Here is a 16824-nt window from a genome sequence, read left to right on the forward strand (position 1 = left end):
CAGAGCTGGCAGGTACCCTGGGCTCGTCAGCCGCTTGAAACGTCTCCTAGCCAACATTCGGGGGTAGAGAAAGATGCTGTTCACTGAGGTCCCAGCCCTAGGTCTGCTGTGTAAGTTTTGGCAGGTACTGGTCCCTCTAAGCTATTCCTCATCTGAAAAATGGGCATGGTGGTGCCAGGCTTCCTGCAAAAACGGTGTCGGGAGTTACGATGAACCACGAAGGACTGGGCATGTGGAAGAGGGTGCTGCCTTGAGAGCCCCTTGGAGGAGAAGGTTCAAGCGAGTGCCCTGACCACCCCTGGGCCCCGTGCTCTTTGCTCTGCCTTCACCCCTCCACTAGGGGCATCTTCAGTTCTCTCCTGCAGTACTGTTTCCTCACTGAGATCACCTGGGCTTCTGGCTCCCAGGTGGCCCCTGGGATCGGGTCACCCTGTGTCCACCACTCCCCAGACAGTGCAGCCATCTGTGGCCTCTAATCACCCACCCCCAAGTGTTGGGAACATGGTGGGGGAGGAGCATGTTCTTTCCCTTCAGACCCTAAGGCCACATCCAAGGCAAGCTAGACTCAACCAGTATCCACCCCCAGCCTGCCTGCTTCCCTGATCCCCCCTGCACTCCAGGCCTTTACGCCATGCGCTGGTATGTGTGAGCAGAGGGAAGAGCCAGGGGAGGAGGAGGGCAGGTCCGAGGTGGGGGACTTGTGTTTCACAGGGCTGTTGTATGGATGGAATGAAGGCTAGACACAAAAGCCCTCTGTGACCTGTGTGGGCTGTGCCCATGTCTGCTGCCAGTAATGGTGTGTAGCCAGGAGAGGGGCTGGAAAAATGATATCTACACCCAGTGTAGCAGGTAGGGGCCCAGAGAGTATCAGACCAATGAGTGAGTGAGGGGCAGAGAAGGTGAAGGAAGATTCAGCTGCTGTGCTCTTCCTGGGGACAGGCAGGCAGCTTTTCCAAAGCTGCGGAAGGGCCAGGGCAAACCTTTGTGCAGGGAGCCTGGAGAGAGGGCATATAAAATAGGCCTGGGATGGGGCACGGCCTGACTGGCCTGATCTTGTTTGACTCGGCCAGGCGGGCGCCTGGTCAGAGAGAAGCCAGGGGCCGCAGCAGCTGCCCTTCTGCGCCGTGGCCAGGCAGCCCCCCACTTGGCCCTTGGAGTGCACTGTCCATGCCTCACGGGCACTGGAGGAAGGGCTGTCCTTAGCCAATGGTGCAGATGGTGACACAGGCTTGGGGAGGCTGAGTAGCTTGCCCAAGGACGCGTCGAGATGGAGCTGTCACTGAGCCAGTGTCTGAGTGACCCCAGAGGCCTGCTTTCCCATCACACCACACTGGTTTCCTTCCAGGGAACAGGTGGTGATGCTACAGGGCCCAAACTCCCCAATTCCTCACTTCTTCCTTCCCAGTTAGGGCTTCTGCCTCTTGTTCTGGGACACTCTTGTGGAAGCCAGGCCGGTGGCCCCTCCATCAGAAATGCTCAACATTAAGATAAATGCACAAAGGAAGAGGACAGAAAGTCTCCCTTTGAAGCCAATTTAAAGAATACAAGAGTCAGCCTTGTCACCATGCAAAGGGCAGCCTTTGTTGTTTGAGGAAGCACTCAGTGATCCATGTGGCCTGACTACAGTAAAGCAACTCTCATGGATGCATCTAGGCACGTTTATGAAACATTAGGGAGGATTATGTGGGCCCTGCAAGGCCCGGCCTGTGCTCAGCTGGACCAGGGTGCATGTGACATGCCACGCACCTCTGCAAAGCCCAAGGCAAACCCTCCCACACCTCGCCAACTCACGGAGAATGAGAGGTGGCTTCCATTTTGTGTTGCTAGTTCTTGTGAAAAATAATAACTACTCCCATTTTGGGAGCCTTTCTGCCCACAAGTGGAAACTGTGCTAAGTATTTTGTTTGCATTATCTCAAGTCCTGCTCACACCAGCCCTGAGAGATGGGTACTGTTATGGTCTGTGGTTCACCAAAATGAAAGTGGTTAAGAGATTACCAACTAGTCTTACTAACTAGTGTGGGACGGAGCTGGTATTCGACTCTGATCTATCCAAACCTCAAAACCACACTGTTGAGCCAGTTCCGGCCCGCATCCCCATGCACTCTCTTCAGCTGTTGTCAGCTGGTTCTCCATATCTTGGTGAGTGACTTTGTGAAGCATGAGCCAAAAAGGCAACTTTAAGCCTATTGAACAGATAGCTAGGATCTAATAAACATGCACAAGTGTCTGACATTTAAAACTCGGCCTCGGCCGGTGACCACATTACAGAGTTAAACAAATGCACCTCACAGGTTGGAAGCCACAGTGAGGGAGCTGGGTTGTTATCATTGGTATATTCCATCTCCTTGAGAGAGCAGTACCTTGAAACTTTATATTATTTCCTGTGTTCTGAGCCCACAGGTAATCACGTTTGGAATATTCCAGGCATACCACATTAAAGTAGAACGTGCCTAAGGATGAAACTAGTTTGGAGACTTTAAAAAAGTTTTATTTCTTAGTCATGAAAATAATATGCTGTTTGGTGTGTTTGTGTTATATCTATATTTACATATGATATATATGTGTGTGTGTGTGTTTTAGGCATTGGATAATTCGGTTTTAAAATGAGCAAACCCACCAAAGAATCCATTTCAGAAACGCTGCTTAGATTCACGATCGTCTTATTCTCTGCTCTGTACAGTTTTCTGATTCTGCGGACCACTGGAATTCTGAGCTGACTCTAATTTATTTTGGCCCATTCATATTCCCTGCTGCTGGTCCTTTCAGGATTAATTAAAGAGAACGTAAGCATCGATCTCTATAAAAGTCAAACCCCAAGGTGAGGCAGAGCCTGATGTCATGTCTGTTAGGGGCCTGGCCATTGAAGTCTGAGCCATATGGGCCAGCACTTGTGTTCATGGCTGCTCTCATCTCCCCTGCTTCCCAGTAGCCAGAAGAATCTTCTGAACTTGGGAGCCCAGAGTGTCACCTGCCGTCAACAGCTTTGTGGGCACGCTCCCCTCTTCAATGTTGAGTCCCAGTCCTAGCGAAGGAGAACCTGAGGTCTTGAGAGTCACACGTCACCTCGTTGGTGTCAGCATTCTTAGGGATAGAGGAAGGGAAGCCCTTACAGTTTTTAGACTCCCTTTGAGCTTTAGCCTGTTTGTTCAACAAGCGAACAGAATATATTCATGCCTGAGAAGGAACTTTTCCACACCAGCGGCAGCATTTGGTTACTTCTCAGTGAGAATGCACAAGCTATAGACAGAGCCTTTCTCATCACTCAGCAGGACACAGCTTTGCTCCTGTAACTTCCCGAGCAGCTTCTCCGAGCTCCAGCAAGGCTTACAGCTGGAACATGCTGGTGGCCTCCATGTTGTGGGAGGCAGAACAACTCTTAGAAGTGTTCTCAGACTTCCATTGGCTTGAGACCCCCAGGTACGGGAGGCAGCCAATGTCTTTCACAAGTTTCCAGAAGTTCTTTCGAAACTTCAGGCCAACAAAGGCATAGAGCACAGGATTGAGGCAGGCCCGCAGGAAGGCAATGACCTCAGTCACTATGATGGCATACTGAAAGCTGATCATGGCCTGGTACTCCCAGCTTGTGCTGAGGATGAGCTTCACAAGGGTGAAGGGTGTCTGGGTCAGCAGGAACACAGCTACCAGCAGAAAGATAATCTTTAGAGACTTGTGCTTCTGGAAGCCTCGGGCATGAAGCAAGGTCTTGATTATGACTGAGTAGCAGACAATCATGGCAAGCAGCGGCAGAAAGAACCCCAGTGTCATCTGGGTGGCAAGAATCACAGTGGAAATCTCCTCGTTCTGATAACCACAGATGAGCTTGTCATAATAAAGGACATTGCCATAGATTATCTGCGGCAGGGAAACCAGCAGGGAGGTCACCCAGATGGACAAGCAGATGACCTTGCCCCAGGTCCTCCGCTTGGCCTGCTGGTTGTAGGCCTTGGTGGCCTGACCCACTGCAATGAAGCGGTCCACAGTGATGCAGGTGAGGATGAGCATGGAGGTGTAGAAGTTCAAAGTGTAAATGCCCAGCAGGGTTTTGCACATGATATTGCCAAAGACCCACTCATGGAAGCTTGCATAGGCCCAGAAGGGGAGCGTGCAGACAAACACCAGGTCAGCCAAGGGCAGGTTCATCAGGAACACGTCCGTCAGGCTCTTCAGCTTCTGGTAGAAGATGTATATGACCAGCACCAGGGAGTTCCCCATCAGGCCACAGATGAACACCACCAGGTACATGCAGGGCAGAAAGAACTTCTTGAACTGCAGGAAGCGTTCATGCTCCTGGCTGCTGTCATTGGAAGTGTTCAAGAACCCAGGAACTACGTACTCATAGTCATCCATGGTTCTGTGCTGATGAACACCTGTGAGTCAAAACAGGAATTATATTTTGGGCTGAGGGTGACACCTCCTGTCTTTCCCAGTGTCCCATTGCCCACATTTAGGGGGCAAATAGTCTAACCCACTCACTATTCTGCTCAGTAACAGAGCAGTCCAATATAATGGAGATAGCCAACTCTGAGGGGAAATTGCTCAGACCGGACAAGAGATGCTTCGTTAGCCCTAAAATTCTCAGGATCTCACCCATCTGGGAGACAACACGCAACTGACTGCACACACGTCCTGTAAAATCATGTGCTAACTGGTCTTGAAAGCAGAGGTCACCATTGGTGAAATGGACACGGTGCCCATTTGGAAAAACAGCACTGCTCTGTAACGGGGGGGCCTGTCTTCATCTGCCCATGCCTCACTGCAGTTGCCCACCTATCCGGTGCCCCATTTTCTGTTAAGTTAGACCCCTAAACTGCTAACTGTGAAAGCTAAGGCCACTCTCCCCCCTTCTAGGGGGGTCATCCACCACCAGGGAGACTCCTGGAGACCTAGAGGTGTTTGGGGGATCACCAAGACTTTTCTGCCTGGGCGGACAGTCTATCCTGCCTACTCTTGCCCTCATTGTTGTTGTCATTGATGCTGTTGAGTTGTTCTGAGTTGTAGAGCGACCCTGTGTACAGCAGAGTGGAACTCTGCCCGGTCTTTTTATACCATCCTCTTATCTTCCAGCACTATATCAGACAGCGCTCCACTGCTGTTCATGGCCAATTTTTTTCGGAAGTGGGTGGCCAGGTCCTTCTTCCTAGTCTGTCTTAGTCTGGAAGCTCCACTGAAACCTGTCCGCCATGGGTGACCCTGCTGGTATTTGAAATACCAGTGACATAGCTTTTAGCATCATGCAGCCACCACAGTGTGATGACCACACATGGGTGGTGTGGTTCCCTGACTGGGAAATGAACCCAGGCCGTGCAGTGAGAACACCAAATCTTAACCACTAGACCACCAGAGCTGGCTATTGCCCTGGCTATGCCTGCCATGAAATAGATTTAAAAAGACGACTGATGGGAAAACAAGGCATAGAAAGCCCACAGCTGCCCAGCACTTTAGCTGAGCCAGCTCATGACTCAGGGAATAGGGCGTCTCCTCAAACTGCAACCCCAACTTTCCCTGTTATCATCTGTCACAGTTAGGATATTCCACCATCAGAGCTCGTTTCCTGAAGATTGCTTGATCTTCAGGAATCTCTTCAAAAGTGGGTTAGATTTCCCCAGAAGGGAACATTGCTTTAGCTTTTATGACTAGCAGTTTAGGGCTGAGGGGTCTCCTTTAACAAATGGAAGACCTAGTTGAAATGGGACACCAGGTAGGTGGGCTCCTGCAGCGAGACAGTGGCCAGCCTGGCAGGAAAGCTTGAAGCAAAGATCAAATAGCTGCCTTTCTTGTCTGGGGCTCCCAGCCCTTCAAGTCCATCCTTTCCCTCTGACCCTTTTCTCTCCCCTGTGACCCGAGGACCACAGACAGGACACAAGAGTAATGTAACCCATGGCGTGGGAGCAGAGGCAGCTGAGGCAACATTAGCCTTGGGGTGCCAGGCCACTGACTTGCAGATACTCAGCATCCTGTGGCTTATTTCCAGTGACCCAGTGCCATACATATCTCACTAACACCTTAAGGAGATGTTTTAAGAAGAACAAGCGTTTGGTTTAGCAAAGTCGAAATATCAACTGCCAGACAAGGGCATATAAAAGGAGAGATCATCTCTCCTTTCTAATCTACTCAGAGACTTTTCTTTTCCTGACATTAGCTCCTGACTGGAAACCATATCAGCCCTGGCGCTACCACCTCGGGCTTCCTGGGGGCAAAGTGCCCTTTATCTCCGGGGGAGGACCTTGCCTCTGGGGTGAGACTACTCAGTAAGAAGTCCCTGCTCCTAGACCACAGCGTGTTAGATCTGTAAGGGCAATAGGCCAGCAGGTGGGCATCGTGCCCCACCAGCTCTCTGGGCTTCTAGGTTAAGTAGGTCATAGGATGATGTTTACATATGTGTTATTGCTTCACACAGGGACAAAAACATTGTTTTCGTCATTTGGAGTATGACACAGGTGGCTTTGCTTTCCTTAAGAGTAATATCAAATCTCCATAATTGCTTGACTTACTCTTGCCTTTTTGAAAAAATCCTCCTGTTATGACTGTTGCTGGATCCTTACACTGGCATTAATGTTTCCCCAAAGGGCCCAAGCAAATTCACTTGTAATAATTGGTAAATTTCGATATTATGTTAATAGATTGGGACTGCACAGCTCTGTGCAGATAGAATATTAAAAATTACTTTCCCTTCTAGAAATGTTAAAACCATTCATTTCTTTATCTTCTATGACCAAAGTCCTATGTTGATTTCTGAAATTTTTTTTTAAAAAAGTAATATGTACAACTTTGAAAATAGTGCAAATGTCTGATAATAAATAAATAAATAATTCAGACATAGAATGTAACTGAAATGTTTAGGAAGTGCTTTTAACAATTTTGGAAAATGTAACATGTTTAAATTGCTCAGAACAGTATAAACACAAAGTAAATATGCAAAATTAGTATTGGCTGTTACTATTACAATGAATAGGTAACAAAAAGGATGTGACATTGATCGTGATTCTTAACCTTCTTTGATCATAAACCCCTTTGAGAATCTCAAAAAAGCCACAGACGTTTTCCTCAGAAACAGTGTACACACACGCCTGCAATTCTGAGGGTCCGTGACTCCTCTGAATCCCTCTGCCACGTATCCGATGATACGTTGTATGATTCTGACTACGTTTTTTAAAGCGTAGAAAAATGACCAGATTTTATCAGCAGTTCACCTCTGACTGGTGGAATTACTGGTGACTTATTTCCCTTCCTCCTTTATATTTTTCTGTATTTTCCAAAGTTTCTACAGTAGTATATTGATTTATATTGTGAGAAGAAAGTAAACAATGATCTGAGATAGCAGGCTGTCTTATAAAATGCAAAAGAAACAAAAGAAAAGCAAAGAGATTATTCTGTGAAGGAATAGAGACAGTGAATCGACTCTCCTTATCTCCCCGGGAGGGTCTGATTCTGCCATTACTACCAGTAGCATTAGCCTACAGCCACTCGCTGGGTGCCCCGAGCCGCGTTAGGTCGTTTTCACAGTTCTCTAATATAACCCTGCGGCAGCAATGGACTTTGAACCAAGAGCAGTTGAGCTCTAAAGCCTGGGCATTTGCCACCATACGCCGCTGCAGGCAGGAATCTGAGAACCCCAACAGCCGGGAGTGAGTCCCTGCCTTTTAGCTATAGAGACAAATGACTCACCAGCAGAGATGCTCTGTCGGTTTGTTCCAGAGATGAGCTTGCTCACAGCAGCACAGTCTGCCTCTACCTCTCTGTGATGTGGTCCGTGTTTCCGCTGAATATTTTTTAAGAGCCCTTGATTGGTGATTATAAGAGACCCAACCCTACCCCTATCTTGCAGATCAGAATCCACATGACCAGGCTGCACCCGTGTAATTTAGTAGTCAAAGATATGAAGCCGTGACTCTGATACTGCACACCCCCTGCAACCCAGCTGGGGATGTATTCTTCTGCCAGGACCTGAGAGGGTTTTTATTTGTAAACCGAAAGGGAGCAGTAAGTAGGTTTGGCTCTGGCAGTCCACTGAAAATGGTGGTACCTTCAAATTATTTCATTTGCTAGTCATACATCTCTTTGGAACAGTTCGGGTCTGGACCAACGCAAAGTCTGTGCTGTGGCCTGGGTTCTGTGTCTGCATGCAGCTCCAACATACATGATAGCCACTGATCCTCAGCAGGCCTGCAAAGTAGCTCTCATCCCCATTTTATAGATGAGAACAGGGAGGACTACAGCTGAAGTAGCAGCCCCATGTGCACACAGCTAATAACTGGCGCTTCAGGATACAGACCCAGGTCTCTGTCATTGCCAGACCAATGGACCCATGGCTTCTAGGCTACGGATCTGCCAGAGGGCCTGATGCAGCCCTGCCTCCTAGAGCCCCACCACTCAGGCCCCTCGCAGGCAGTTCTCCCTTGCCCTTCTTATCCTGGCTGGAACCATCTGGTTTCCTGAGGCTGCCCTCTCCACTCCTGGAACTCCCCAGATATTGAAAACCTTGATCCCATTACAGTTCTAGTTGTTAGTTCCCGTGATCCAAAAATGCTGGCCCTTCTGGGAAATAACACCTGGAAGGCAGGGGTTGGAGGAATGTCTGCCTGGGTGACATTCCCCAGTGCCTCTCCTCTGGAAAGTATGGTGTGGACTCCATTTCCGCTTTCCCAGAAGCAGCTACCCTCTTGCTGAGTCACCAGGCCCCCCTCCCTGATTCTACACTCCCATTTAGCATGCTCCCCATCAAGGCTGGTGCTCTGGCCCACCTACTGGGCGGGCCTTCTCCTGTGGCTCTTCCTAAGGGCAAGTGTCAGGCACTGGGAGCAGGGATCAGGGGTAGCCCTAGGCTCTGGAGACTGACACTCAGCTTTACTATGAGCTGGGCCCTGTGCCGGATGCTGTCCTTGTACAGTCGTCTAACCCTAGTCACCTACATAGCAGGAAGCGGAAGGTTAGAGAGATTAACTCGCTTGTCTGAGAACACAGGTGTCCCCAGGATTCACCCAGGATCTGTCTGACTGCAAAGCCCGTACTCCCTGTACTACTGTTTCTGAGTATGGAGCTATCCCAGGGGCCCTGGTGAAAGATCTGAAGACCTCTAGTGGATTGTCAAGTCTTTTTTGAGTGAACTAGTTCAAACTATCCTTTCCACCAAACTGGTACAAAGGGATGAGGTGTTCCCTGAGGGGAGGAACCATGAGGCTATATAGAATATGTACCTCTAGATGGGTGGGTGGGCATATGGGTGGGTGGATGGATACAGGGACCAGTGGACGAATGAACAAATGAACAGGCTGACCCAAATACTGAAGGGCATATGGGCCCAAGCACCCATTCTTCTGAAAGAGACCTTTTGGGGCAAGACATCCCTGTAGTGTGAGCCAGCCTGACATTTTGGAATCTTTAAGCTTTGAGAGATGAGCTTTTCCTAGGGACAAGCCAACCATGTTGTTTGGGACCAGCTCACGAGGCGGAGTTCGAACAGCCTGAGCCTTGTCAAACACACTTGCTCAGCTCTGCTCATCTCTCTTAGCGATCATTTGTGCTCTGTGGGGAGAAACAGGCCTCAACCTGGTGCCCTCCATGACCGCGTGCACGTGCGTGCTTGCAGGGAGAGGCTTAAATGTGTATTTGAGAGAGCATGAGAGCATTTGTCATAACCATTCTCTAGTGCAAAGTTCTCCAATGGAATACTTGCAACTAAATTGGAGGAATGGGGCCACTCATAATTGGGGGACAGAATTTTATTTCAACCACTTTACAACTGCCTCTTGTTATCTTCCAGTTTGTAGTGTTCATTGTTCTAAGAGCACTACTTTTCTTTGAAACAAAACTAAATTTCCTAAGGGCGGGTACCCAATCGTATGTCTTGGATTTCCCCTGGAAAATTTAGACATTTTCTAAATAGAATTGGGGGAAGAATAAAAGGAAAGTGGCAACCATGCCTAGCGCAGATTTATCTTGGAAGTTAGACTGCTGACCTGCTCACTTTTCCTGAATACCTGACGTTCTCAGGCCAGAGCCCTCATTGGGATGTCAGTTCCAGGACCCAGGGACGAGGCAGTTAGACCCAGGAGAGTCTAACTGCAGGGCACTGGTGGCTGACAGGGCCTGTGGAGGAGTGAAAAAATCCTCAGAGAAGTTGCATACTTGGAAGGCTGCAAGCGAGTTGGGTGTGGCTTGCTCAGCAGTGCCCAGTGTTAGAGGATGGGCATGTGGGTTTGCATGTGGTCAGACCTTACTTACCAAGTTATCAGAGACCAAACTACCAGAAGTATCCTCCTTCACTTGTTTTCTAGGCAAAAAGGAAGCCAATAACTAAAAGAAAAACTACTAGGAATTTACTTTTAATAGTAAAATTTTAAAATGCCCCCAGATCCCACAGTGACTGTGCTCCACAGCGTGGCTCAGCCCAACCTTCCAAACCCCTGCTGTCCAGTAGCGCCTCTGTGACAACAAGCCTGTCCAGTATCTGCACTGTCCAACACAGTGGCCACTAGCCCATGCGACTGTTGACTTGAAGTGTGGCTAGCGCAACCAAGGAGCCAAATTTTATTTGTTTTAATTTTGATGAATTTCAGTTTAAATAGCTACGTAAGGTTAGCGTATAATGTATTGAACAGTGCAGGTGTAAACCAAAGTCCTCTCTAGACCTCAGGAGACTGTTTACAGATAGAGGCTGACCTGGGGGACTCTGCACCCTGGCAATTGGGCAGAGCAGCACTTCTCCCTGTGCTGGGCTTAGCAAGGCAGAGGCGTAGATGGAGCCCTCTGAGGAAGTGTCAGCAAGACTCTCAGGCCAAAGGGGCTTTCTAGGCATCGCCTCCTCCCTCAGCCAGTCTAAATAGCCAGAGAATCTGTCCCCTGGGCAGTCTGCAGCATCGAAGTTGTACAGATTAAATGGAAAAGGCTAAGGCATTTTGATTTGTGAGAGGAAAAAACTGTAGATTCCAGCTGTAGAGACCAAGCTGGAGGGACCCTACCCATGACCCCTCATCCAGGCAGGCATGGACCCTGGGACTGCATTGCCACGGAGTTCCCCAGCATCCACTTTGTCCATGGTCACCACTTTATTCTTACCTGGTTCTAACACGGAGCTTCAGTCATCTCGTCTATTGGGGGCATTTGGGACAGAAAACCACCTTAGTCTGTGGCACATAGCCTAGACCTTGATTGAGCATAGGCTGTGTGCAGGGCAGGTGCCCAGGATGCCAAGGTGACCACCCCCAGAGGGTGGAGCAAGTTGACAGAATGTGCGGGCCTCCAGGCAGGTTCTGCTCGGCTGACCTACTGACCCATTGACCACAGGCTCAGGGATGGAAACTGAGCAGGAAATCAGGCCACCAGCCATGCGAGGTCACCGTAGCTAGAAGTAGCTCTCACAGCCAGAGCAAGGAGAGGAGAAAGGTCACTTGTGGGCAGTGAGTTTGTCTCACATCTTTTCTGAGAAAAACACCTCACTGGCAACAAAAGGAAGTGGCTCTGGTAGGAGATAGGGTGCCCCCTCATGGCCTTGATTTTGTTACCCTGACATTCTCAAACTTTTTAAAATCCTCTGGCAGAGTTGCTTGAAGATTTTCTGCTGCATCCCACAGTAAGAAATCCGTTTTACATCACTCCCCAGGTGTGTGCGTGTGTAGACGTAAAGTCAGAGCAAGAGCCTCGTGAACTAGCACCTTCACAACATGCAGTATAACGTTGGTGTTTTCCATTCTGTTTCTTTTAATGTTGGTCCTCACTTACTAAATTGATTCACAACCCCCTAAATGGGCCATGACCCACAGTTTGAAAAGCCACTGAAGAGAAAACTCTATGCCCCGATCACTACCTTTGAGCCGGCATCACCTACCTGTGCCCCGCCCCCCCACCTTGCTCAGCTCCTTCCTACAGGGCCTCCTCCAGGACTGGCATGGGCCTGGGGGACCCACTCTAGGAATCAGCTACTTGCAGGTGATCAGGGCTGTCTGTCACCGAGGTGGTCACAGGGGGCGGAGGGAGAGGGAGAAAGAGAAGGAATCATAGATTAGTATACCTTCCATCCTAAATGCAGGAAAATTGAGAGAACCAACTATGGTTTTCAGGGTTTGTTTCATCATATGCTATTTGTGTTTCTCCTTTATGGTGTTTGCACTTTGGACAAGGATGAAAGCAAATGAAATGAGCCAGGCCTAAGTGGCCTTGGGCCCATCTCCTTTCCCCTGGACCCCTGCCTCCCCGGCTGTCAAGGGGGCAGGGTGGGCTAGCTGGTCTCTTGGGCTGCTTCTCGCACTGACATTGTGTGATCCTGTTTGTCCCAGGGTGAGGAGGGGGGCATCTGGAAGCCGGGGATTGGAAGAGCAACAAGGAGGTGTTGGGCAGGCAGGTCAGAGGTGGGGGGTGCCAGGAAGGAAAAGGAGCAACAAGTGACAAGCCTTGCCCTTGGTGACAGCAGACATTTCAGGACACGTTTTTGCTGCACCTTCCCTGGGAAAGTGGAGAAGGTGGAGGGCAGGGAGCTGCCCACCAGAATGAGCCCACCTCTTTCCCAGCTGGTGGGATCTGTAAAGTGCCTTCTCTGAGGCCTTTGAAACTTACGGCTTCTTCAAGCCTTCAGAACCTGGAGTCCCTCTGGTTCCATCTCTCTCCCATTTAGAGAAGAGAAAACTTGGGTCTCAGAGGAAGAAAGGGCTGCCCAGGGTCACATAGTCGGTCAGAAAGCCAAGACTGGAACCACCTTGGAGTGATGAGTCCCCTCAAGAGCCATACCACCTCCCCTGCCCTCAGGAGCCCAGCTAGAGAGAGCCCCACTGTTCGGGGCTCGGGGCGCACAGCCCCCAAAGGACAGGATGTTTGGGAAGACAGATTTCCCAACCTGTCACGGGCTGACGCGGACTGTGCACAGGCGGCCCTAGCCAGGTACCTGGGGGCTTCCCGTGCCAGCACCCACCACCACTGCCTGCAGCAGCACCCTGAGGGCAAATTCCCATGCCCAGTGGGCTCAGCCCTCCAGCCGTAGCTGGACGAGGCCAGGCAATGGGGCCTGAATGGCAGAGAATGGCTGCAGGGCCTGGTGGTGAGCAGGCATGGCGTCCAGGCTGTCTGGGTGGAGCCAGCCCTCGAGCCTAGGGATCTCCCAGGAGCCAGGGGCCTCTCCCTGTGCAGTGCATGTCCTCCAGCACGGAGAGCCTCTGTGGGTTGCAGTAGACAGTCGGCTTTTGTGTCCGAGAAAATCCTGTGAGAGCTGAAGGTGGCTGCAGTCCGTCCTTGGGCGTGGGTCTGCTAACCCAGCATCAGCCGCGCCGTGCATGACTCAGGGTCTTCCTCTTTCGAGAATCTATCCCTGGTTCTTTCTGGACTTTGTCAGCATTCCCTCTGCCCGTTTATCCTGGGTTTACACCCTAATAAGTAGGTTAGGTCCACTTCCTACCAAGTAGCCTTCAGTCTCTGGTCCTCGCGGATGGCAGGGGCTGGCCTGCTGCGCGCCGTCCTGTGTGGCAGGGAAAGCTCTGCTCAGCCCCTGCTTTCAAGGGACTCCTGCTCTAGTGGGAGATAAGACCCGAAAGCAGAGAAGTAAGGCCCAGTGTGACCAGGGCCCGTGACAGACGGGTGAGGGGAGGAGTGTGGATGGAATGGGGGAGCATGGAAGGTGAGGTGGGCCACAGATGCCACCTGATAGAAGCCCCTGGGACGAAGCTGCCCATTGGCTCTGTCAGACTCGGTGCAGTGCTGTGGCTGCGGGTGCACCGTGTGTGGCAGGGATCTTCCTGCCCCCACAGTAAAGTGACAGCCAGGACAGGCTTAGGCGAGACTCCCTGAATTTTGCCGACTCTGAGCCGCTCCTTCCTGCATCCACGTGGAGGGCACCGGGTGCCCCAGGTGGACCTGCCCAGGGCAGGAGCCTCGGGCCCCCGATGCAGGACAGAGACTGTGGGAGGCTGTGTCTGCCGCCCTCTACCTCCCGTGGGCGGTCATCCATCTGTGCATTTGTGGAAGGATGAGCATCCCTGCCCCACCATAGTGTGCTTGGCCATGGGACTGAAGTGGCTGTGAAATGTGAGGGGCAGTGCGGTGAAAACCACTTCCCAGCAGAGGTGATGGGGGTCACCTCCAGGCAGAAGCTCCAGGAGCTTTAGGGCTTGGCCGCTGTGCTCTCTTTTGTATTTCTGATATCAGAGAGATTATGTTAGGTCCTGAGCTCTTGGATTCAGGGTCTCTTAGTTCGCAGGAAAGCTGCAGAGCCTTCCACCTGCACGGCCATGGGCGACACACCGGGCCACAGCCCAGACCGCACTCAGCCAAGCACACCAGTTTCCCAGCACGAGTCCTGGCTGTACTCCGGGTGGAGGAGGGTTGTCTCGCACGTGGTCTGGGTGCTTGCTGCCGGCTGCTGCCCTCACGTGTGTTGCTGTGTATGCTGAGACCTCCTCCTTCCAGCCAGGCCCAGCTGTGTATTCCCATCTCAGATGGAGAGCACTGTGGGGCAGGGTGCAGGCCCACTGCGTGCGTCCTTCGCGGTGCCTGACCCAGCATGGGCCTGGGTGACATCTCAGGACACCCACAACAGTAGGCAAGGTGGGGGTAGGGCAGGACAGAGTTCATGCAAGGGCAGGGTGAGCGAATATGCCCGGGGCCAGGCTAGTGAGAGCCCAGGGGTGCAGGTGGGGGGTGTGTGGAGGGAGCCAGAACTGGGGGGGCAGTTTGGGGCCTGTTGGCCTCACCCCAGAGACAGGGGGGAGAGCCCTCGAGGGCTGTTGAGAAGGGGTGCAGCATTTGAGGCAGAGGCAGAGCTGGGCGGGAGCCCCTCACCAACGCCTTCCTACGGGAGAAGTGTTTTTCTTTTCTGGACCGAGGTTTCCTCTTTGGCAGAATTGGGGACAGAGCTGGTTGGGCATCGAGGTCCCTAAGATTGTATAGGCCACCAGCCAAGCTGGGCATGGGGCCAGCAGGAGGAGCACTGAGTTGGAGTCAAGGTGTCTGATTCTGGCCCTGCCTCTCAGGAACTGCTTGAGCCTCTGTGTCCCCATCAGTGAAGGTGGGTGCAGTGGAGGCTGTAATCAACCAAAACATTTCAAGGATCCGCAGTTCAGTAGGTTAAAATATTCCAAGGTCAGATAAAGGAACGCTAGAGTTCAAAGTTAATACATGTCTTTACTGCAGGACTTGTCAGAGCCTTTAGTTTACTGTTTAAGTATACTGTGACTCTCTGAGAAAGAGAGGGAGGGTGTGTGGTCCTCCCCTCAGCTGGCACTGGTGTTCCACGGAGCACGCTTTAGGAAGCACAGTGCGGCTGTACTGCCAGGTGGCTCCCGCTGCTGGTTCTCTGCACAGCTGATACGGGTTGTGAGGGAAAAAGGAGATGTAGCTCTGGTCTGCCTGCTTCGTACGTGGCTCTGTCCCATGGCCTCCCTCTTGGCCCCCACCATTTCCTGCCCCATCAGCTTTGGCTGCCTGTTCTTGCTCCCCAGCAATGGGCCAGAGCAGGCTCATCCTGTCACAGACCGGCACTGAGGAGGCAGGACCCGTGGCTGCGAACTTGGCATGTGGCAGTAGCTGCTGGCGTGGGGTAGGAGGGAGTCCACTTGTGTTAAGATCACCCCCTCCCCACACTTGCCAGGAAGACGTCAGGAAATCGCTGCAGCCCTGTTGTCTTCTCCCCGTCCTGCATCCTTGGCAAAGCCCCTGTGGCCCTCCACCCACAGCCTGCCCGGGCCTCTATCCCAGCCTCCGTGATTGAAGGATTCCGCAAGTTCTGAGGTTGGCTGCTTGACTCCAAGACCACAGACCTCTGGATGTGGGACCCTGTGTGCTGATAGCTAACTGGCTGTGTTCTCATTTGCAATGTTTCAGGGACGCCACGTCAAACTCGCTCACCCCTGAGGACACTGAAGACATGTCCTTGGGGCAGGATGCTGAAATCTGCTTGCTGAAGTCCGGAGAGCTGATGTAAGTGACGGGGCTGGGCGGGACTTCCCCGGGTGTCGGATTTGGGGAGGAGCCGCAGAGCAGGAGTCCCGGTCTTTCCTGGGCCAGAGCTGGAGTGCGCCCCGAGGCTCTAACTGGGCACCAAGGGTAGCTTTCAGTGTGCTTTTTTGTTAGGTATAATTTATGTGCCATGAAAGTCCCCTGCTATAGTGCACAGTGCTGGGATTTTGATAAATGCGCAGTGTAGTCACCGGTCATCCTGCCGGGCCCCACGCCCAGCTCAGCCGTGGCTTATACGATTGCAGACACCTCAAAGCCCAGCCAGCTCCGCTCCCCAGTTTTGCCAAAGGGGAAGCCTAGGTCCAGAAGAGGGGTCGCATGTGCCCCCATGCGACCACAGTGAAGATATAGAACAGTCCCGTCACCCCAAAAATGTCCCCATGCCCCTTTATAGTCAGCCCTCCCTCGTCCCTGTGCCCTGGGTTCTTCTTGTTTGAAAATAACTTTGTTTTGTTTTCTTATTGTAAGAACAATATATTTTCATTGTAGAAAATTAGGAAAATAGAGATAATCAAACCACTTTGGTATATAGCCTTCCAGTCTTTTTTAGACATATATATATATAATTGTTCAGCATAAACACATATTCTACATCATGTTTCACATTCTTTTTAAACTTAATATCGCATGAATATTTTCCTATCTCTCTCTTTTTCTCCAGTGTTGTGTCCAATGGCTGCGTAATTGCATAGCAGTCATTGCATAAATTCAATCACTCATGCATAGATATTTATTTATCACCTATTATGTGCCAGGTACTGTTCTAGATCCTTAGAGTACATCAGTGAATAAAACAAAGATCCCTGCCCTCATGTTCAGTTTATGTTCCAGCAGGGGTTGACAGGCAATAAACATAAGTAAATAAATAAATTATATAGTATGTTAC

At 51.0% G+C, this 16824-nt stretch overlaps 2 protein-coding genes across 4 annotated transcripts in view; one reads left to right on the forward strand and one right to left on the reverse strand.

Moving 5' to 3' along the window:
* The window catches only part of FYCO1 (FYVE and coiled-coil domain autophagy adaptor 1), an 85551-nt gene that overhangs the window by 53240 nt on the left and 15487 nt on the right, over nt 1-16824 (forward strand). For all 3 annotated transcript variants that reach the window (XM_046652661.1, XM_046652670.1, XM_046652677.1), the window contains one exon: nt 15804-15899. In XM_046652661.1, the coding sequence (XP_046508617.1) occupies nt 15804-15899 (96 nt within the window). The remainder of the gene's footprint in view (nt 1-15803; nt 15900-16824) is intronic.
* On the reverse strand, nt 2512-8054 carry CXCR6 (C-X-C motif chemokine receptor 6). Its single transcript, XM_046652682.1, has 2 exons — nt 7668-8054; nt 2512-4369 (listed from the first exon to the last, which is right to left on the reverse strand). Exon 2 carries the CDS (start codon nt 4347-4349, stop codon nt 3327-3329), a length of 1023 nt encoding a protein of 340 aa, XP_046508638.1. The 5' UTR covers nt 4350-4369; nt 7668-8054; the 3' UTR covers nt 2512-3326.

The sequence above is a fragment of the Equus quagga genome, chromosome 1 (genome assembly GCF_021613505.1).
Source record: "Equus quagga isolate Etosha38 chromosome 1, UCLA_HA_Equagga_1.0, whole genome shotgun sequence".
NCBI classification, from domain to species: Eukaryota; Metazoa; Chordata; class Mammalia; order Perissodactyla; family Equidae; genus Equus; species Equus quagga.

Coding starts and splice junctions, on each gene's coding strand:
- CXCR6 (XM_046652682.1), bottom strand. CDS start 4,349: ATGGATGACTATGAGTACGTAGTTCCTGGGTTCTTGAACACTTCCAAT.